At 45.3% G+C, this 23,677-nt stretch overlaps 1 protein-coding gene across 7 annotated transcripts in view; it reads right to left on the reverse strand.

Moving 5' to 3' along the window:
- ZCCHC2 (zinc finger CCHC-type containing 2) overlaps nucleotides 1-23,380 on the reverse strand; it is a 78,149-nt gene extending 54,769 nt beyond the window's left edge. For all 7 annotated transcript variants that reach the window (XM_074987784.1, XM_074987787.1, XM_074987782.1 and 4 more), the window contains exons 1-2: nucleotides 22,354-23,380; nucleotides 5,917-6,025 (exon numbers count right to left, since the gene is read on the reverse strand). In XM_074987784.1, coding sequence (XP_074843885.1) covers nucleotides 5,917-6,025; nucleotides 22,354-23,187 — 943 coding nt within the window. In that variant the 5' untranslated portion in view covers nucleotides 23,188-23,380. The remainder of the gene's footprint in view (nucleotides 1-5,916; nucleotides 6,026-22,353) is intronic.
- Between the last annotated feature and the right edge of the window lie 297 nt (nucleotides 23,381-23,677).

Here is a 23,677-nt window from a genome sequence, read left to right on the forward strand (position 1 = left end):
ATCTTTGTAGCGCAACTGGGGGCGTCCGGGAGGTCTTTTGCCAGACGCTAGCTTGCCAAACAGGATGTCTTTTGGGATCCTTCCATCGTTCATCCTGTGGACGTGGCCAAGCCAGCAGAGCTGCTGCTGCCTGAGGAGGGTATGCATGGTTGGGATTCCAGCTTGCTTAAGGACGGTGGCGTTGGACACTCTGTCCTCCCACGATATTCCAAGGATGCGCCTGAGGCAGCGCAAGTGGAAAACGTTCAGCCTCTTTTCCTGGAGGGCGTACAGGGTCCGAGACTCACTCCTCTAAAGGAGGGTGCTGAGGATGCAGGCTCTGTAGATTTGCATTTTGGTGTGGGTGTACAACTTGATGTTATTCCACACACTCTGGCTGAGTCTGGACAGAGTTGTGGCTGCTTTTCTGATCCTCCTATTTAGCTCAGTGTCCAATGACAGGGTGTCAGTGATGGTGGACCCGAGATAAACGAACTCGTGGACGACCTCTAACGAATAGTTGTCAGTGCTGATTGATGGAGGGTCAGCAACGTCCTGAGCAAGTACATTTGTCTTCTTTAGGCTGATGGAAAGCTTGAAGCCCTTGCATGCTTTGGAGAACCGACCCAGCAGTTTCTGAAGCTGGTCTTCCGTGTGTGACACTACAGCCACGTCATCCACGAACAGCAAATCTCTGATGAGGACTTCCCAAACCCTGTATTTAGCTTTCAGCCTTGCAAGATTAAACAGTTTCCCATCAGATCTTGTGTGCAAAAAGATGCCCTCTGTTGACGATCCAAAAGCATGCTTCAGGAAGAGCGTGAAGAAGATCCCGAACAATGTCGGAGCAAGGATGCATCTTTGTTTGACGCAGCTCCTGATGCTGAAAACATCCGATAACGTGCCGTCATATTGGATGGTTCCTCTCATGTCTTCGTGGAAAGACTGGATCATCTTGAGTACCTGTGGCAGACAGCCTATCTTGTGGAGCAGTTTGAACAGTCCATCCCTGCCGACCAAGTCGAAGGCCTTGGTCAGGTCAATGAAGGCAACATAGAGCGGCTTCCTCTGCTCCCTGAATTTCTCCTGAAGCTGCCTCAGAGAGAAGACCACGTCAACGGTGTAGATCTCTGTGCGGAATCCGCACTGTGGTTCAGGGTACACCCTCTCAGCAATCTTCTGGAGTCTGCCAAGGATGATGCGAACGAACAGTTTACCAGTGATGCTTAGGAGGGAAGATTCCACGGTAATTGTTGCAGTCCCTTTTGTCTCCTTTGTTCTTATACAACGTTCCGATGTTAGCGTCGCACCTATCCTGTGGAAACTCTTCCTCTCTCTCCAGCACAGGCACAGCAGCTCATGTTGGGGTTCCAGGACAGTGTCTGTGGCACACTTGATTACCTCTGGTGGTATACCATCCTGGCCAGGGGCCTTTCCTACTGCAATGCTGTCGATGGCTTTCTTCAGTTCGTCCACAGTTGGTTCCTGGTCCAGCTTGTCCATTACTGGAAGGACCTCGATGGCATCGAGGGCTGTATCAGCCACAATGTTCTCGCGTGAGTACAGCTCGGAGTAGTGCTCAACCCAGCGCTCCATCTGTTTGGCTTTGTCAGCGATGACTTCACCAGATTTGGATTTCAGAGGTGCCATCTTGTTCTGGGTGGGTCTTAATGCCTTCTTGATGCCCTTGTACATTCTCTTGAGATTACCAAAGTCAGCACTGGTCTGGATGCTGCTGCATGGCTCGAGCCAGTAGTTGCTGGCACAGCGCCTAGCCGTCTGCTGTACTGTTTTTCTGGCTGCTCTGAGTGCTTGCAAGGTACTCTGGCTCGGTGAGCATTTGTACTCCCGGAGTGCAGCGCGCTTCTTTTCGATGGCTGGAATCATCTCATCGGAGTTAGCTTCGAACCAGTCATTTGTGTTTCTGGCTCTTCTTCCAAACACCGACAAGGCTGTGTTGTAAATTGTGACATCCAGATGGCAGCACCTGAGGGATACATCGGCACCCCCAGGGCTGCTGTGCAGATTCTCCTCGAGGGTCTCTCTGAACTTTTCGGCTCTCCGAGTTTGCCGTCCTTCTGGCATCAATGCGGGGCCTCCCAGTTGGTTTAGAGTGGTACTGCTTTTTGGGAATCACCTTGAGTTTGGAGCAAACTAGTGAGTGCTCTGTGTCACAGTCGGCACCATGATAGCTGTGTGTCAGAAGGACGTTTGAGGTTATCACGTCTAGTGATGACCACGTCTAGCTGATGCCAATGTTTCAAGCGTGATTGTCTCCATGACACTGTGCGCTGTCGCTTGGTTTGGAAAAAAATGCGTTTGTGATGCACAGATTGTGGTACGTGCAAACTTCGAGAAGACGCTGTCCATTTTCATTCATTTTTTCCCACACCGAAGTGGCCTAAGCAGGAAGGCCATGAGTCACGATCGGCTCCAACTCTTGCACTGAAGTCACCCAAAATGTACAGTTGTTCGTGAAGTGTCCCATATGTATCCCACAAAGCTACGCAGTAACACTCCATGCATGGCTGCTTTGTTGTATGCTCTTTCCATCCAGGTGCACAGGAAGGTCATAGGAAGTCTGTAAACTTTTGATTGAATTTGAATTTCAATTAAAATTTGAATTGGAATTCAGCAGCACCCAGCCCTGCAAACATAAAGGGCGCCCATTACGAAAAAGTTCTTTTGCCCATCACATCGCATTGCGCCGCATCGGTAGCCATTGCACTGCATCAGTGGCAACTGCGCTGTTAGCCATCTACTGCAATCATAAGCATTCAAGGTAGTGATCTGCCTAGAACTTCTCAGGGTCGCAAAAGAACCCCAGCGTGGACCCATCACGAGATTCTGGATCTTCTTGCAATTTGGGGAGACCAACAGGTGGTGAAGAGACTTCAGGTGCCCAAGAGAAACACGGCAATCTATGGTCAGATGGCATGCGAGATGACCACCCGAGGTTACTACCAGGACTCAATGCAACACTGCATGGAGGTGAAAGAACCCCAGCAGGCCTATCAAAAAGTATGGGAAGCCAACCAGCCACACATGCTTATGGGGAGTGACTCCACCATGAAGCCCCGGCTGAATTACAGCATTTCTGGAGACCCTGGTATGGAGTTCAGGGTGAGTCTGGAGAAAGAGAGCAATGGAGACGCAGAAGGGAGCAACAAGCAGGGGACTGAGGAAATTCTGCCAGACAGCCCGGAGCTCTTCACCATAGACCTGGAACCCGTCTCCTCCACATTGGTCCCCAAGCCCCCTGGACCAAGTGATTCTGGTGAGTATTCTGCATGTTAGAAACAGTTTGGGGGTGGGTTTAGCTACAGAGTTTTGTATGGCTACAGGTTTGCTAGCTGTGGTTTCTGTGCCCCTCAGAACATGTTAATATTTCTTGCAAGGGTTTGTTTCTCCCTTTTTTTTTTTTTTTTTTTTTTTTTTTTTTTTTTGAGATCTCCTTGAGGGCCTCATACAGGCACTCTTGTATCTTTTTCACCAGGTTCTTGGGCAGGCCTGACTTGCTGTGGCTTCAATGGTAGCACACCTTGCCATGCCAGACAACCAGACAGTGATCTGATGTCTTGGCGCCACACAGCATAGTAGCAAATTTTCCAGGCTTTTGGTCACATATCATGAGTAGTTCTTTCTCCATAGCTGTTAGTTTTAGCAGAATTATGCCTTCTATGGCAACCTGCACAAGCACAAGACTTTGCATTTGTTTTGTTTTTTTAAAAAAAAACAAAAAACCCTGCTTCCTGCCCCTTTAGGTTTGCCTGCAGCAGCTGCTCCATTCCACCACCCCCTGCCCCCGTCAATGCGATCTGCAAGTTCAGCGGGGCTTCTTCCCTAACCCCATGCCCCTTTCCAAACAAGATTTATTTTCATTTGTCAGAAATCCCCCAGGCCCACTGGGCATTTCCCCTCCCGTGTCCCTTTCCACCAGCATTTCTTTTGATTTTTCAGGACTCCCAGTGCCACATGGCTGCCATGCACTGCTGGGCCTTTCCCCTCCCATGTCTCTGTCTCCTAGCATTTCTTTTCATTTTTCAGGACTCACTGGCTCCATACAGTTGCTGTGCACTGCTGGACATCTCCCCTCCCATATCCCTTTACACCCAGCCTTTTTTTGGCTCTAGTCATCTGGTCCCAGAGATGTACTTGAAGACTAGCGATCATTGTGGGAACTGAAATTTTCCACTTGGTGTTGAGGAGAATGTGGTACATTAGCCATTATATGTTTCCATGTGGTCCTACATAGGCATAAGAGGGCACATTCACGGTTGTCCATATCATGGAAAGGGTAGTTTCCCTGATGTGTTTTAGTGTTTCTTGTCCCGTGTACCTCTTGCCCTAGACATACAGGTGAGTGGTGTGCTAAGGTGACTCCTTCCTCTTGCTCATTTAACTCACTAAATGTAAGTACCCTTGGAGAGGTTGTCCCAGTTAAAAACAGTCATCTCCCAATGCCAAGGAAGAGCAGTTGGTGGACCCGATAAGATGGCGATAGAGCGTGTGACTTGCTGTGGTACAGATGCTTCTGTATCATTGAATTGCTGTACTAACTGGTAGACTAGTGGTTCTATTTGGCAAGTGCTGAGACAGTTGTACATATTGACTCTTGGAGCCATGAGAACTGGAGGCAGAGATAATGCATGAGACCACTACTTATTCTGTGGCTCTCGTTGCTCTCTTCCTCTTTTCTGGGCATTGGAGCCATACGCCCTAATATTCGGACAAATGTTGATGAACACTTACTGAAGGATGTCTATTCACCCTCGTTCCACCCTGAAAGAAGTGATTTTTCCGCAGTGATCATGTTCAGGTGGGGGTCCTGATCTCGGGAGGTTTGTGAATTCAAGTTCCTGCAACGAACGCACTTAGAAAGAAAGTGCATCTCTCTGCAGCACCTCATACATTGAGAATGTCGAGCAGATCTAGACACTGCCTCGCAACAGGAGCTACATCTCAGCTAGGGGAACTGGCATAATTGTAAATGTTCATTTTAATTAAAAAAGGGAACAAACAAAGAGCAAGATTGGTTTAATAAATTATCTTGATAAGTTTAATAAGGAGATGGTATAATGAGACCTCCTACAATGGCATGTAGCTGGTCTGCAATAGCTAACAGCAGATATCACCAACAGTCAGCAATGGGCCACTAGTCAAGAAAGGTCTGAATTACTACAGAGGGCTATGTCTACACTGGAAGGTTTTGCTGACAAAACCTTGTGGCATGTTAGCAGAGTTTTAGCCCCACAGGGGGTTCCTGCTAGTGCTTAGGGCTTCAGAAAAAGCAGGGCTATAGCCCTAAGCCCTGGTACCCTTCTAAAGGGCTGAAGTCCCTAGGCCCACTCCTTACAAGGCAGAATCCTTTAAACTGCCCTCCCTGCAACCTCCCCCCCCGGGTAAAGCAAAATCCCTGAGCTCCCTTCACCCCATGTGGTAGGTGGAGAATGGAAGTTTGGGGGGAGGGGGTTCACAAGCCAGTTTGATCACCCAACTGTCCCTTTTGACCTTAAAATCTATGAGTCTTAAATAGAAATCAAGGAAGCAACATCAATTCACTACTTCATTGTATCAATATCTTAATTCATAAAATGATTTGCATCACTACAGCAACCAATACCACAGATAAAGGCAGCCTATATTAAGTATATTTTCCACCTCTGAACACACAGACTTCCTCCTAAAGGTGAGATTGTTTCTCATCCCACTTGCAATTAATCTGTATCCATTTTTATGGAAGCAGAAGAAAACCAGAATTACACAATCCTGTCATCCTGCTCCTACCAAATAGGAGGGTACTATGTAGGGGTCTAGCTGCACTTAGGTCAAACCCTCAGTGGAGGGAGGATCAAGACATAGGAGTCCCATAATACCAAGTAGTATTTTACCTGCTAAGATTATCAAAACCTTCTAAACAGAATTTTATTTACATACCTTCCCGCTGAGGTCTATGAGAGGCCATCGAAAGTCCATCATGAGATGTTGTGAGGTGATCCAAACTGTTCTCATTACTTGGCATGCAGTCACTATAGGAAAAGTCATTCTATATGGAGGAAAAAAAAAAAAAAAAGAGGGGAAGTTCCTTCAAATAATGTATATTCTCAAAAAATCCCGACCACCTGAAATTATACAGGCCAAATTTTGTCAATCTGAGATGCTGCTGTTAATAGAAAAAACATGCAACTAATTAAGCAAGCAATTTATGTATTTTCTGTTGGTGTACAGTAAACATTATTGCCAGTCATTAAGATTTTAAGACGTGACTAGTGACAGCATACCTCATTCTTCGAGGTGCTCAACATGAGACAGTTTTCAAAGGGACTTATTTATTTAAAGTGCTCTCCACCCATCCTCTGAAAGTCAGATTCCTTTAGGACAGTGGTTCTCAAAGTGCAGTCCATAGACCACCTTGCAGGCGGGTTATGGGCTAGGCCAGGCGTGTCCAACCTGCGGCCCTGGACAGCTAGTAATGCGGCCCCACAAGATCATAAACTTGTAACATTATTATGTGATTTATATACATTAACTATATTATATATTTTACATGCGGCCCAAGACAATTCCTCTTCACTCAATGTGGCCCAGGCAAGCCAAAAGGTTGGACACTCATGGGCTAGGCCCTACCACCTGCAGCCTGTGCTGGCACTCCAGCTTCACCCACTGCTATGGATGGAGTGTTAGCACCATCTCCCTGCTGTAGGGCGGGGGCAAAGAGGAGGCTCAAACCTCACAGGCCAGATCCAGTAAGTCAGAGCTGGATCCACTTTGTAGCAAGGAAAAGGTGCTGAGTGCAGCTGCTCCTCCCTTGCCCCCCAGCTGAGGGAACACCAGTGCAGGAAACTGCTCACCTGGAGGCTTTTCTTCATTGACTGCTCCCATTGGCCAGAATCATGGCCAAAGGAAGCAGTGGTGAGTATTGTCTGGGAGGGGGTAGGAATGTGGAGTGTGCTCCTAGGGAACTGCAACAGGTAAATGCCTCACCATCCCCCTCCCGCCCACACTTCCAGATCCCATTCTCCTTCCCCAGCCCCCTCCTGCACACTGAACCTCCTTTTGGACCCCATGACAAAGTCTGGTGGGAGGGGACAAAAATCTACTAACCCTGTGACCCCAGAAAAGTTAATCTGGCTTGTGGGAAGCCCCGACACTTGGTTTCTCCCTCCACGGAGTTAGAGCATAAGGGGAGCGAGGTGTGGTCCCAGCCTGAGACAGGTTTGATTGTTTTTTTTTGTTTTTTTTTTTTTGCTTCGCAATTGGAGGGCCCTCCCAACTGATTTGAGGATCAGTGCCCCCAACCCCAAAAAGTTCTCTCATCCCTGCCATGAATAAAGACAATACTGAAACCTTGTCTTTTGGACAAATATTTACTTTCTTTAAAACAAAAATTGGTAAAGTAACTGATATACGCACTAAGACCTAAATACATGACCCCTTATATTATAGCTGCACTTTTTTTATGCTACAGAAGCCTAATATGAATAATTTACTATTTAAGGTATTTGGAGATAAGCAAATGGATTTTGTCATCACAGGTGGTTGGCTGTTTGAGTTAAGTGGGGTGGACCGTGTCCCCAAAACTTTGAGTACTACAGCTTTAAGATGCCTCAAGTTGGGCCAGAGATAAGGGGCTGGTGACAAAGGGGTTTTTGACAGCAGAACCATGTCTTCACTGCTTGTTTTCTGCCACAACTATGCAAATGAGCAGTCATCTTGCATTTTCAAGACCATTCATTTGCATCAAGTTGCTAGCACCAGGGTTGAGCGTACCACTAGCCTAAATGTTTACTGATGATGTTTTGAACAACATTGAGCACCAAGTTGATGGGAATCATTAGGCAGGCATTCTTAAACAGAGTTCCTTCAGTTGCTAAGCTAATTTTGCACAGCAACAGCTTCCTCTACAGGCACAGAGAATATTGTCATCGTTATTCACACAAGACTAAGAAATAGATCAGGAGTTGAAAAAGCAGGAAAACTTGTATTTCTGTTTCATTCTATGAATCAAAGTGACAGTGAAAGTGGAGATGATCAGAGCTAGCTGTACAAGCTGTAAGGACATAGTACACTTTGCGTTTTGAGGACTTGTTTGTGAAACTTAATTTTCAAATTTTATTAAGGACACCCATCAGCCAGCAACTTAGGAGACTCTCACATTTGCAATTTCAGCACTCTTGTAACATTTAAGATTTAATTTAATAAAATGTAACTACTAGTGTGTTTGTGTGCATGATTTCGTTCTTACTATTCCTAATGTGCTGCTGCTGCATCTGCAGCTTGACAGAGATTATGAATATTATGTACTATTTCCAAAATTAATAAAAAAATTATCTAAAAAAACTGCACAAAGCCTTATACCCTTTTAAATGGTATAAACTAATGTACCGAGTGGTAAGTTAACAAGTTTAACTCATATTTGCACCATTGTTTAAGAAATGTGAAGTATAGGTGGGAACTTGGTTTAAAAAACACCCCCCCCCCCAATGATTTAGTTTTGGTGATTTAAATCAATCCAGTCTATGTACCACTGTTGCACTTGGTCTGTTTTGAATTATCTTATTAGGCTTTGAGGAACATTTCAATTTTCAAACTCATGACTTCCTCCTAATAGGAAAATTCATGCATCTCTTCTGAATATTAATACGCTTTGCACACATGATTAGTCATTCAATTGCAATCTTTAGCCAAATTCCTCTAACACCCATCATTTAAGCCTGCTGCAGTTTAAAATAAATTCTAAGCATAATTTGAGTATTTGAACTGCTTTACTATTTGTAATTTTTCTATGATTAAAAATAAAAAAATGCTTTGAAGAGAGGCATTTTGAGACAGGTCTCTTCACTACTCCAGTAAAATCTAACTAATTGGTGAAACAGGCCATGATAACATCAATGGATACAATGGAAAGCCACAGACCTCATCAGACTTGATAGAGGTCAAGTTACTACAAACTTCACTATTTTTTTCTTTTAGTTGAATTCCTAATCTCTCTCTATTCTATTAGAGCACAGAACTGTTAGCCTCTCGATCCAAGTTTTTGTTCACTTTATGAAGCTGACAAAAACCAGTTAAGATATCTATGACTGCACATAAGCAAGCTATTTGAACTAACAGCTTTTACCACATTTGATAAGAGCTACAGTGCCTTCTTGCTATCCAACCCTAGAACTGGACCCAAATTTCAAAAGACCAATACAGATGTACCAGAAAATTACTAACAAGGCCCTATTTAAGCTCTAGCTTGATGCCTTGCAAGATACAGCTTTAAAGTTCTCTCTGCCACATACAGCAGAAAGACTATTAACATTTTGGAAGAGCTGTAACTTATTTCCTGCTATAAAAATAGTCTCCTGTTGGTTTTAAAACCATGAGATTTCAGAAACAAAGCTATAGCACAGGGATATATAACCAGGAATAATGGATGAGCCACGAGAGTGGCATCACCCAGTGGTCTACTAGGGTTCTACCTGTGGCAGCACAGACCCCATGTGGGACCTCTCATCCCCCACACCACTCATGTACCAGAGACCTGCACTTATTTGCTTCTCGCTCTACCTCTCAGTATGAGTGCATAAATTGCCTGACTCATGCTCTGTCCCCACTCCTCCCCAGAGCTAGAATGCCATGAACTGATTTACACCACTCCAAAAACACTGGAAGGGAAGAGGGGAGGCGTAGAAAGTAGGGAGCTTTTGTGTGCAATAGATGTGAAGGAAAGTGGGCAGCCAGGAGTCTGCAGGCTGTTCACCACTCCTATAGCACCATTCATTTAATAAAGCTTGATTTTCTGCATTTAGCAGCATTTTCTAAAATTCATCTAAAAAAAAACCAATGGAGAGCAGGAAATGGCCTTCTGCTTACATGTTAGACTCAATATATTCACATGTTAAATTTGTGACAAAATATGGTACTGCATATTCCCTTGATATACTCTGTCCTGAGGCATACTTAAGATATGAATCTAAAAGTCTGCTCTCTTCCTCTTGAAGTACACCTATTCCAAGAATAAGCTTGTATTATTAAAGCATTAAAAATCAAAACATCTCTAACAGAAAAAGAGATGTAGGACTAATGTCTCAAAAACATTAACCTCAGCATAGAAAAGAGAATGGGAACATAACACAGGAGATAGGGACCTTACACGGGACTGTTAGAGCCACAGCTCTTAGCTTATCCCATAAGCTTCAGTCTCTGCTGATAGCATAAAAAGGACTTCAGACCTTGTCTACTGTATACTGAAAGAAAAAAAAAAAAAAAAAAAAAAAAAAAAAAAAAAAGACACATCACAGTAGAGGTACTATCCAAATACGCCCCACTTGAAAACACCTGGTCTCTCCCTCAGCCATTATAAAGGAAACTGTGGCCATGTCTAAGCTTACCAGGAGGATCAACACTGCAGCAATCCACGCAGCTAGAGACAATTTAGAGTTCTCAGGTAAAAGAAGCAGTGAGAGATAAAAAGACATCTTTTAAAAAGTAGAAGTCAAATCCTAGTGAGGAAAATAGGAGCATAAACACTGCCAAATTAAGTGCAAAACTGTAACTGTGTTTGAAGAACAACTACCAAAAACTTAAAAACATTATTGCTTTTTTGAAGTACATCAAAAGCAGGAAGCCGACTAAACAACCAGTGGGCCTCCTACACAATCGAGTTACAAAAGGAGCACTCAAATGAAAAAGTCATTGTGGAGAAACTAAATGGATTCTTTGCTTCAGTCTTCACAGCTGAGCATGACAGGGAGATTCTTGTACCTGGGCCATCCTTTGTAAGTGTCAAATGTGAGGAATTGTCCTAGATTTAGGAGTTTCTGCAACGAATTGACAAACTTAACAACAAGTCACCAGAACCAGATGACATTCGCACAAGAGTTCTGAAATTTCACATTTGAGTTCTTTCAGAACTATGGTTTGTAAACTATCCTTTAAATCAGCTTCTGCACCCAACAACTGGAAGATAGTTAACATAACGCCAATATTTAAACAGGGCTCTACAGTTGATCCTGGCAATTACAGACCAGTAAGCCTAATGTCAGTACTGGGCAAACTAGTTCAAACCATAGTAAAGAATAAAATTGTCAGACTAATAGAAGAACATAATTTGTTGATCAAAAGTCAACATGGTTTCTGTAAAGGGAAATCATGTCTTACTAATCTATTAGAGTTCTCTGAAGGGATCAACAATCTTGTAGACAATGGGGATCCAGTAGATATAGTGTATGTAGATTTCCAAAAAGCCTTTGACAAGGTCCCTCACCAAAGGCTCTTACGCAAATTAAGTTGTCGTGGGAGAAGAGGCAAGATCTTTTCATGGATTGAAAACTGGCTAACGACAGGAAATGGGGTAGGAATAATGGTAAGTTTCCAGAATGGAGAGGAGTAATTAGTGGTATTCCCCAAGGGTCAATCCTAAAAACCAAATCATATTCAACTTATTCATAAGCGATCTGGAGACAGGGGTAAACTGCGAGGTGGCAAAGTTTGCAGATGATACTAAACTGTTCCAGGTAGTTAAGATTAAAGCAGACTGTGAAGAATTTCAAAAGGATCTCACAAAACTGAGTGATTGGGCAACAAAATGGCAAATGAAATGTAATGTGGATAAATGTAAACTAATGCACATTGGAAAAAGTAACCCCCCCACCTATATATATAGCATGGCAGGGGCTAATTTTACTAAGAGTTTCACAGTAAAGTTTTCTAGAATGCTAAAACTTGCACTCTGGATGTACAGTTTGTTTCCCCCTCATTCAGTTTAGTACTGACCTACCCCGGTAGAGAGACACTTAGCTCCTGTTTAAAGCCAGAGGAATATTATCCAGAAGCAGAGTTCTTTTCAGAGGCATGCAGGTCAGGGTAACAGAGAAAGAGCAACTGTGTTTTGTACTCCAGTATGTAAAAAGCTATACAAAGCAAAAATTACTCACTTGTCTGGAATGTAAAGTCAGACTATACAGAAACATTTTAAAAATAGGTACCAGCAGCATACTGACCTTTCTATTCTTCCAATTTAAACCCATCTTCAGAAGGTATACAAGTGATAAGAACCTAGCTAGATGTGTCTGGCAGGAGACATCAATTGTATATGCAGCACTGTGACAACTGAGCATCGCTCAAAATAAATCTGCCTTAGAATCTAAGGCAATTAAAACCTAGTATGTTCCATTCTTGTAAAAGGAAGACTAGCCACAAGAAAGGTGGTGTGTTTTGCCATAACCTGTTAAGGCAAAATAAGCTGTAAAAAGAAACCATTTGTTTACAACTGACTTACATGATTCTTCTGAAAGGGGTTACTTCAGACAACACCTCTCTGACTTCCATGATCTCAAAGTTCTATTAAACAACCTTCTAGAATGGTCAGTAGCCAACCCCAACATTAACTATTTGGAGATCTGACCTGAGTCCTGCTCACTACATGCTCTAGCTACAATTATTTCAGACCATTTTAGATACTGAAAATCATCATCTGAAGAGGAACGTCAATATTCATTAACATTCAGATAATTTCAAATAAAATGTTAATTTTCATGGACAATTCAAAAAGATCCCACTAAATAAGCCCTATGTTCCATTACTGAACTTTATGCAGGCTAGTGATAAGAGGTTTTTGTAGAATTGTAGGCGTGCTATAGACCTTGTGGTCTATGATGCAAGAACAGATAATCTATCCTAAACCACCTGCCATTATGGGCATTAATACACTGATCTGAGATTTCACACAATACCAGTTCTGAATTTCTGCCAAGCTATTTTTCTCAGTTAAAACATTTGAATGAGAAGTGGCAGATAATGGCTTTTTCAAATCCATCAGGTAATTCTGAGTAGCTGAATAAAACATTCATTTTTTATTATGTGAATTACAGTACCCTGAAGACACAAATCAACCTATTATCTTGGGTGTACAGCTTTTAATAAAGTCCTTGTCCCAAAGAGCTTACAATCTAAATAGGTGGGAAAAGGGAAGCTGGCAGAGATTAACTGATTTGCCCCATGTCATAGACATTCTATTGCTGAGCCTGGAACTCAGATTTCCCAAGTTTGCAGACAATACTAAAACTACTCAAGAGAATGAAGACCTAAGCAAACAGTGAAGAACTTAAAAAGGATCTCACAAAACTGAGTGACAGAACAAAATGGCAAATGAAATTTAACGTGGATAAATGTAAAAGTAATTCACAATGGAAAAAATTACCCCAGCTATAAATACAGTATGATGGGGACCGATTTTACTAATACTGTGTTCTACACTAGGAACTAACTTCAAAGTAGCCAGCAGAGTCTATATACTTTTTCCTCTTACTTCAACATTAACCCTGAAGTAGGTAACCCAACTTTAAAGTGCTTACTCCATTCCCGAAGCAGGGAATGGAGTAGTGTCCTACTTCAAAGTAGGGTGTGTGTAGACGCTCTACTTCAAAGTTTCTTACTTCAAAGTTGTCCTTTGAAGTAAGCAATTTGAAAGCTTTTTTTTGTAGTGTAGACACAGCCTAACAATTTCACCCTGAAGTTTCCCAGAATACCAAAAACTTGCACTCTGGATGTAGAGTCTCTTTCCCTAATCCCCAGTCCCAATCCCATGACCCTAAACATTGTGTTTGTTCAGTTTCAAATTTGTTCAATAGCCTCAATACCTGGTGACTCCAGGAGGCAGTTTCAACTGCTCCAACTCTCTGGATCTGCAAGGCAGTAGGGCAGGACAGAGAACAATAAAAAGAATTGCTGCTCTGTATCTCTTTGCAGCGAGACATACCATATTTATCTCTTCATATTGTTATATAGCTGGCAGTATTTAATAGGTATCCCCACAGGCTAAATTCTAATTGCCAGATGCTTTGAGAAGGACCTTGAAATATTTTCTTTGAATTTTTCCCTTTAGAATATGGACCTTGCCCAAGACATTCAGACCTTTACAAAAAAAATATTAGCAGCGATATAGCCTATATTACAGAAATAACTGCAAAGAATCAAAATCCTAACAATCATTCCTAGACTAGTATACAAACTATGCCTACAGAATTCAAAGGCATAAAAATACCTAAGGCTGACAATATTAAGCTTGAAGCCTCAGACAGCAAATATAAACCAAGCAATTCCAAAAATAACCCCACGCCCACCCTCCCTTAGAAGAGGCTGCTCGAAACAAGAACAAGTTTTCAGAGATGTTTTTAAAATACAATATATACCCCAATAAAATTAAAACCTCATCTTTAAGAGGATCTCAGCTGGCAAGACAGTTAAATAGGCTTCCCAAGAAGTTGGGAGGAAAAAGGATTAAAACTGATCAGAAATCTCATTTTAAAAACTTTAGCTATGAAATTACTACTGTACCCATGTTGATGCTAACAGCATTACAGACCAGCCCACGTTACCTGAAGCAAACTCCTGATGTTTAATCAAACAATTTTTCTAATAATTTGCCTGTGGTTTCATTTTTTTTCTTAAAAAAAATGGGAATCGAAACTAAAGTGAAACTGCATAGGTGCACAAATTTCCAGGCTAAGGGAAGGCCTGTAGTAAACCTGAAAGTCGATCCTAGATACACAGTTCCAGCTATGACAACTGCATATATGGAATCAACATATCCAGGATTGATTTAACAGGGCAGTAGAGAGGGAGGTTGAGGGGAGAAACTCTCTTATCGACCTCCCTTACAACAATGAAGAGAATCACAGTTCACTGTTGAGCTCTAATAGTTTGACTTCATGCATCCCCTACTGGGCAAGCAAGATTGAATCCCAGGAAGATAAACCCTGACTGGGTTTATCTCCTGGTAACTATAGACATACCCTAAGTGACTACTTACAGAAGAAATGCACTGTTAAGTTAAATCAGTAGAATTAGGTGTATACCCATTGAAATGCTACCTTGACACTTCCTATCATGACTAATTGTGGTAATGTTTCCAAGACACTGTGATAGAGTAATCAGAGATTTGCAAATGCTTTGTTTTATTTACATTACATGTGGAAAGACTAGTGGTTAGGGCACTAATCTAAACTCAAGATATTCCAAATCCAATTCCCTATGCTTTCTTGGGTGACTCAGGACCAGCCACTTAAGCCTCTATGCCTCATTTTCTGATCTGTAAAATGGGGATAACTCTTCGCTATCTCATAAGGATGGTGTGAAAATAAACACATTGAAGATTGAAGCACTTTATCATTAACAAAAAGCACTTACATGAGAAATCATTTTATTAACAGGATTTTGATGGAAGCGTTTTCACTTATTGTGTATTCAAAAACTGAAAAGTCACCTACACATAGGTTGATAAGCTTGTTTTATCTCAAGTTATGAAGTGAAGAATGGATCAGCTATCACTCCTGTTCTGCCAACCATTTGCGGGGAATACAAAAGAGGTGAGTTCTCACTTCCACTTGTCCTTTTTGCCACTAAAACTGTTTTTATTACACGATTAACATAAGTGTTACTTTTAGTCTTGGTCTCTAATCAGCAACATGTACCCAGATAACGATAAATCTATTTTCTAAAGATATCCCTTTAGACTCTGCTCAGCAACTAGCCTCAATTTTCTGTATGGGCTAATTTTGCAGTGTGAAGTTATGCTCCACTTTGATCATTTCTCAATGAAAAAAGTATGGCATAAGACAGAGGAACCTAAAGAGATGAGACCACAATGAGCAACAAGGTACGTTCACTGCAGTGCATGTCAAAAGACACTCTTTAAAGCAAGATCTTCAATAATACTGATGTTTGACAAGGATGAATACTTCATATATTTTGACATGGGATGTTGACAATTTGCTTTCAGGTACAAGCTTTTACTGCTTGTATACCAATGTCTACAGTCGAGCCTAACCACCCATTATTTCCAAGAATTGTGAAAATATTAAAATGAGAAAAATGCTTTCAAGGGTTGACATTATCCCTCAAAACCACACAAAAATTATGAATTCTGCACAATATAAATGGAAGCTTCGATTTCAAAGCTTGTCATCTATTTAAAGACAGTAAAATTTGACTTTTTGGACACTGAATGAAGGATAACCAAAGTCCCTGGGAGCTGTCCCTGTATGTTATGTCTATGCTTAGTGTTGTGGTGATTTACCAGGTGAGCAAGATCTGAGAGAGGCTAGGTGAGGCTCTCCTGCAGATGCTCGAGGGAGACCACACACTGCCGGTGGGGCACGGCGCTAGGAAGCCAGAGGAATCCCTCAAACTGCACTTGCTGTACGCCCGACAGCTGGAGACTCCCCACCTCCGGGCGGGATCCGCCCTAGAGAGGTTGTCCCGGCTGCTCCCCGGCACGATGGCGACACGCGGCTCAGTCAGAGAGGCCGGTGACAAGGACACGCAGTGCGGGCTGCGAGCAAAATCTCTGCCTGCCCCCCCCGTGACGCGGCCCGGAAAAGGAGGGGCGGTTCTCAGCTTTACGCATTTCGGCTCGCGCCCCTATGCCATCCTCACCCCGAACAGCGACCTGCACGCGCCACCACTGCGCCCTCCCATTGGCCGGCCGCACGCCCCCGTCCTAACGGGCGGGCTCCTGCTGCCGCAGCGTTCCTCTTTCCGCCTCCTCCCCACTCCCTCCCACCAATCCTCGCGCAAAAGGCGGCGCGCAAGGGGCCGGAGGCCACCAGAACGAACCAGCGACATCTTGTCACGTAACGGAAACTCCGCCCCCCGGGAAGGCACGAGATCACGTGAAGAGGGAGGGTCGCCTCTATCGCCGCCATTTTGAATCGGGGCGGGAAGCCAAAGTGACTCGCTCAGCCCTCCCGCAGCTAACACGACAAGACCAGAGCGAACCTCCACCCCAAAAGCGCGCGGGTCCCTCCCCACCCCGGACCAGGAAGCACCTTCCCCGCATCTCTTCTCTCCCCACATCCAAGGCGGCCCCCCTCTCCTGGGGCAGGCTTCTTCCCTCCTCAGGCAGCAGCCCCTTGGCACGTGCCCCCGTGGGTGGCCATCGGAGAGTCCGCATTTCCCTGCTCTTGTACCGCTGGTAGCCCTGCCACTGCCAAAGCCCTCTATGCGGCTGTTCCTGGGGGAACGAGTTTTGGGCAGATCAGTGTTCTCGCTTCCCACCTCTGGGCTAAAGGAGCCAACACCACACCTGCCCTGGGGGCTCCCGCCGGTAACGAACTGACAAACACGGACTGCAGCAGTAGAAAAGCCCAGCAGAAACCAACCAGCTAGAAACTCCTGGTACAAGCTACTGAAAAAATAGGGCCGCTGGTCGGGGGAGCCGGGGTCGGGACACCCCTTCTGCCCCATCTGTTATTTCCCCTGACTCCTTCAGTGCACCTCCCAGTGTTTGCATATTCCACTAAATTTTCACTAATTAACACTTCACCTATTAGAAGAGGTGCACAGACAAACCCAGGACTCCCTTGTGGGATAGGAAGGGTATTTTACCTCCTATTTGTAAAGTGGGACCTCCAGATCAAGTTACTTGCTCAAGGCCACAACAAATCAATGGCAAGGCCTCCAACCACATTGCCCCCTATGGTTTAACTGGCAGTTACTTGATTGGAAACTGACTGCATCTTTAGACAAGATCCATCCACCTGCTTTTGCCATCCAGTCAATCCCAGGAAACAGTCTATGTATTTAGAATTATAAAAACTGGGAGGAGGAAGGTGATGAAGCAGCTTCAGTTCAGTGTAAACTATAGAATATGACCTGAGGGCAGTGCCAGGCTGATTTGGCTATTATTGCATTTTATTTAGTATGGACTATGTTAAAAAGCTCTCACTTTGTTAATCACTTTAAACTAAAGCTAAACTGGTATGAAGAACAGCCTCCATGGCTACACTCCACAAAGGGACTTGAATGCTGAGCATCATGGCAGCAAGAAAAATCATGGGAACATTGATCCACAAAGCCAAATTGTGTGTTCAGGTCCCAACATAGGGAATTCTCTCTCTCTCTGGCCCAAAGGATCTACCATAGATATGTACTTCAATATTAAACAGAGCCCAAAGAGTGACTACACCGGGGTTGGGACATCCACCTCATGTACGAGACCCCCAGGATCCAGTCCCTAGGCTCTAATCATTCATTATTTATTCACAGTGGAACTGCTACAACAGGAGGGAGCCCCCTGAGAATTCTAAAGTGCAGACCTGGGCAATCCCTGTTCAAGTACTCTCTCCCCTGCAACAGAGGGTGGAAATGAACCCAGGCCTACCACATCCCAGCTGAGTGACCCAACCACTGAACTCAGAGCTATGAAGGTGGGCGCTCCCACCAACATTACATCCTCTAGTGACCACATTTTGAATGGGACACAAATCTGCCAGGCAGCCTCTTGAACACCACCTGTAATAAACCTCACAAACTATTCAGACAAACATCCCCAAGGTTTAGTAACAGAGAGGAAGCCGTGCTAGTCTATACACTATCAAAACAAAAAGCAGTCAAGTAGCACTTTAAAGACTAGCAAAATGGTTTATTAGGTGAGCTTTCGTGGGACAGACCCACTTCTTCAGACCATAGCCAGACCAGAACAGACTCAATATTTAAGGCACAGAGAACCAAAAACAGTAAGCAAGATTTGTCCTCCTTGCTTACTGTTTTTGGTTCTCTGTGCCTTAAATATTGAGTCTGTTCTGGTCTGGCTATGGTCTGAAGAAGTGGGTCTGTCCCACGAAAGCTCACCTAATAAACCATTTTGCTAGTCTTTAAAGTGCTACTTGACTGCTTTTTGTTCTGATCCCCAAGGTTTGTGAATCACTCTGGGTCACAGACTGGGAGACATGCAGAGGAAGTACCAGAAATGCAAACATGTAAGCTACACCTACACTAGAGAGTTTTCTTGAAATTCAGAGCATCCACACTAAAAATGCATTCTGTCAACATACTGTCAATAGAACTTTGCACTTTTGTCGACAACATTCTGCCTCTCCCCCACAAGACAGAATGCCCTTCTTGACAGAGTCCATCGACAAAAAGTTGTGTGGACACTCCTGGGGGCCCTCTGTCGATAGCACTTCTGGGTCACTGGGCAGCTCTGTCTGCTGTGCTTTTCTGGTTGGCCATTCTGTCAAGAGAGCAGCCGGACTGCCCAGCCACACACTGTCGATAGCAGATTGACAGCGCGATCCACTTTTACGTGCGGACATGAACTGTCAACAGATGGCTGTAGAGTACACAGCCCTACCTGGTTTTGCAGAAGTCTGCATCCTAATCTAGGGTTTAGATGTAGGGTCACCATATTTTCCTATGCTGAATACAAGACACCTTGTAAAATTACTCATACTCAAGTGAGTTCAACAGCAATCAGAATTATGCAGTACAATGTTCAAATTAGCATTAAGTTGACTTTAGTGACCCCCTCCTTAAAAAGAAATACTGTGTAGTCAGATTCTATCTTTAAGGCCTTACCAGTCACAGAGAGTGACACCCCCCCCCTCTCTCCCGCCCCCACCAGGAAAACCTGGTGCTGCATCATCACAAGGCAACACCACATAGAGAGGGAGCATACATAGGCACAACTTCCCCAAATTTCTGCCAATTTCACCCCCAGAACATGGTGGGCAAAAACCTTTTGGCACTGTGCAAGGGGAGCTGCTTGCTGCTACAGAGGAGGAAGGGATGACCTGGGCCATGGCCTTGCACAGCTCATCGCTCCAGTCCCCTGGCTACAGGGTGTGTATACACTGTGCAGCAGGACTCAGAGAAAAACATGACCCATGAACTTCTGTGGCCACAGAGCCTGGCCAGATAAGTGGCTTAACCAGGAGATAGAGGATAGAGTACCCCTGTTCTTCCTGTGGGGAAGGGGGTAAGTGGTGAGTGAAGAAGTTGCTAACCCCTGAAAGTTCAGGGGAGGGGCAGGGTGGAAAAAGCTTTCCATTACAGAGCCAGCACACAACATATGCTCTGCAGATGAACCAGTCTGGCTCCATGGACTGCAGCTTTACTCACCAACCTTACAAATTCAGCCCCCTCATTACCCACCAGACCCTCTCCCACCGCCTCCTTCCCCCCAGCTCACTGCTCTTGGATGGATGGGGAGCAGAGATCTGGCCAGCAGCAAAACCTACTAATACTAATGGGGGAGGAAACATAAAATACAGGACAATTTGCCCATTTTTTAAGAAAAGTTAGGAAACATGCAGGAGGCCTCAAATACAGGACTGTCCCTTTAAAAATAGGACACTGGTCACCCTATTTAGACACCTAAGCCTGCTGTGGACCTGGGCCCTTGTCAGTAACAATGGCCTGGTTGAGCCTCTAGAGGCGTGTGGCACATCATCTAGGGTACATCTACACTTACCAGAAGATCAACCCAATCAGGGTCAATCTTCTGGAGGTTGATTTCAGGCACCAAGTGGGAATGCATGAAATTGAACTATTAGGGCTCAACAGTCAGCCCCTGTACTCCTCATTACTGTGAGGAGTAAGGGAGGTGGATGGGAGAGTTTCTTCTGTCAACCTGCCTCATCTGAGGATGGTCAGGCAAGTGGATCATAGATGCATAGCTGGAATGGGGTATCTACGATCTATTTTCAGATCTAGTGTGGACCTGCCCTTATTTACTATCTTCTAATTTCAGTTTGAAAGAGTACCTTCATACTTATCCACATTGCACACCCAATATAAAGCACTGTCAGGTAACTTAGCATTTACTACAGCCAACTCTCCTCACGCAGTAAATCCTGGTGTGTGTTATAGCTGTATTTGATGCAGATGAATTCACCAAAATAAGATACGGCCACTTTATTTTACAGTTTATGTGAATTTGTTAAGATTTCAGCATCAGAACACTCACTCATTTGCTGCTTACCTGCTAACTGAATAGTTTAAAGCCAGAGTTGAGTGATTACTTAAGATGCACAATACCTTAGAAATTGATGCCCGTCTGATCCTTAAGTATGCCAAGACACATTGCATAAGAGTTTGCCATGGTGTCCCTGGAAAAAAGTTCTTCTCTTTTTTGTTCACAATTACAAATTTTCATCTGACTGCTGCCTTGCTATTCCATCCTAGTGGTGGCATTGTAAGTGGTCATGAATCACTAGTATTACTTCTACAGTGAAGAACCTACATATTGCAGGTACCCTACTCAAACTCTTTGTTCCTCTTAAGGAAGAAACCATCACAAGACTAAACTGCTGAGCCATAAAAGATGGCAGAGACTGAAATGATAAATTATTGAAGTTTAAAAAAAATTCAAAAACACAGACCATAAATTAAGACTACTTAGTAAAATTTCGAGTTTCACTACAGATGATTCTTATGGAAAAACTATTTTGTGTCATCAAGTGAAAGACTTCACTTCCACTGATGACCCACTTGCTGCAGTGCCTTTCCTTAATAGCTACTCAGAAATTGGGCTGTTCACTTAAAACAAATTCTAGTTTTGACATTTCAATTTGCTTTACATTGTAAAACCACTACTATCATCTCCTAATGTACATTCGTCTTCAGCCTTCTTACAGATGTTGCTGTTCTGGGGCCACTCAAAGGCTTTATCTAAAAGCTAGGTTGATGTAAATAACTCAGACAGGTGGGTCTGTCCCACAAAAGCTCACCTAATAAATTATTTTGTTAGTCTTTAAACTGCTACTTGACTGCTTTTTTGTTTTAGACAGGCATGGGAAAAAACCACAATCCCAAGTGACATATCCAAAATAACCTACAGCGCAAATGCAACTATGTCAAGTCAAAAACTACTTCTACTTCTGTCATTGTAGCTACTTTTGTTTGGAAAAGTGGTGTTGGTACTCTGACAAAAACCCGTTCCATCAGCATAAAGCACATCTATGCTATGGTGTTATCCCAGAACAGCTATACCTGCAGTTTCCAACTCAGACATGGCTTTACACTCCTGATCCCTGCCTATTCAAGAAGCCATACAGAAGCTAGTTTTAACATAAAACCCACTGTTCCACTAAAAAGGCCATGATCTCTTGCCTACATTTACATTGGCAACTAGCCTTTCAGTAACTACAAAATACTGATCCCCATCACTAAAGCCTATGTGTAACGTGTAATCTCTTTTGGTGGTAACCTTTTCAAAAGGGGGCCCACAGCTTTAGATAGCCAAAATTTATGTAGATCATAAATATGATTTATGGTGGTGACTTCAGTGCTCCAAGCGTGTTTAAGAAGCCTACTGCACTAGTTACTGTTTTGCACCCTAGTACTTACTATACACAGCAGTCAGCTCTGCATACAGCTACCAGGGAGAACCCCCTCTCCGCCCAGAACCACTTTCAGTCACTATTATGTCATAAGGGGAAATTCTTACAGTAAGAAGTAGAGGATGGGGGTGTGTGGGCCTCACTCTCTGGGAAGCTGGAGGGGGTGGGGAGAGAGAAGAGCCCGAGAGAGCACGTGGGAAGCGGTGGAAGATAAAAGGAGAAATAGACCGCTGTCTAGAAACTTGGGTGGGCGCTCTGGTACCTGAGCTGTAGGGCAGAAGCCACCCTCCTCCTGGTCCCCACAAAGGGCACTCCGCAGCCGCTCCAAGTGCTCCCTCAGGGTGACCCGCTGGTGGAAAGAGAAGGCGGGGTGCAGCGAGGCCATGGTGAACAGCAGCAGCAGCTCCTCCTGCGCCCCGATGCCTAGCCTCTCAATAGGGAGGGGCTGGCCGTTTTCTCCAGGCCCGTCCATGTCCTCTTCGGACCCCTCCTCCTCCCCGAGCCGGACCCCGCAGCTCTGCAGGACATAGTCCACCTGGGGCAGCAGGGAGTGGAGGCGACCGGCGGCCTCTCGGTTCTCCGAGCCCAGCAGTGCCAGATAGACGATGAGCTTGGAGCGCACGGCCGGGTCTCGGAAGTCCCTCAGCTGCCCGGGGTCGCTGAGCCCGTTGGCCTTGGCCTCAGCGTCGCGCAGGCAGTGGTAGTCCTTGCGGGCCAGGTCCTCCAGGCAGGAGCCCAGGAAACGCAGCTCCAGCGGGTTGCACAAGTCCAGCAGCCCCACCATGAACTCCAGCCGCTGCGCCGAGCCCAGCACCAGCCCGAACCACTCGTACACCGTCTCCTTGTCCGTGCGGGCGGCCGCCGCGCCCGCGACAGGAGCCGGTGGCGGCCCAGGCCCAGGCCCCGGGCCCAAGCCAGGCAGCTGGCTGGGCCGCTCCCGCCCGCACCCCGCCGACGCCCCGCCTCGGGGAGGCGGCCGGGGCACCTGCTGCAGCTGGAGGTGGCAGTCCAGGCTGCCGGGCTCCTTCAGCCCCAGCCCCGCCGCCTCCTCCGTCCGGTGGCTCGTCTGCTTCAGCGGCAGCTTCATCTTCAGCATCCTCAGCCCGGGGGGGCCGCGAGCATCCGAAAGGCCCCGGGGGCGGCGGGCGGTCGCGGCTCAGCGGCGGGCGCGCCCAGAGGAGCCGCTCATGCTGCCGCGCGGGGGCGGTCGGCCTCTTGGGCGGCTCGTAGCGGCTCCCGGCGCGCGCCCCTGCCCCAGTGAGTTCGCGGAGCGAGGCCCGGACGCTGTTCTTCCGCCACTCGCCGGCGCGGACTGAACAGGGCCGAGAGGAGAGAGAGGCGGAACGCCCCGCATCAGCCTATCAGCGGGCAGCTTGCTGGCCCTGCCGCTTGCGTCAGGCCGCTCCTTTGGGCGACCTCCCCGCACGGCTGCCGTCGGGTCCTAAACAGACGCCGCGTTCCGGGTCGGACGAGCCCGCGAAGGGCTCTCGCTGCAGCTTGGTGGTGCGGCCGGTGGAGTCGCCTCGCAGCTGCCGCGGCCCGTGTTGCGTGTAGCTCCGGGTGCGAACCCTCTGTTGCAGCTGGTC

The sequence above is a fragment of the Carettochelys insculpta genome, chromosome 2, assembly GCF_033958435.1.
Source record: "Carettochelys insculpta isolate YL-2023 chromosome 2, ASM3395843v1, whole genome shotgun sequence".
NCBI lineage: Eukaryota > Metazoa > Chordata > Testudines > Carettochelyidae > Carettochelys > Carettochelys insculpta.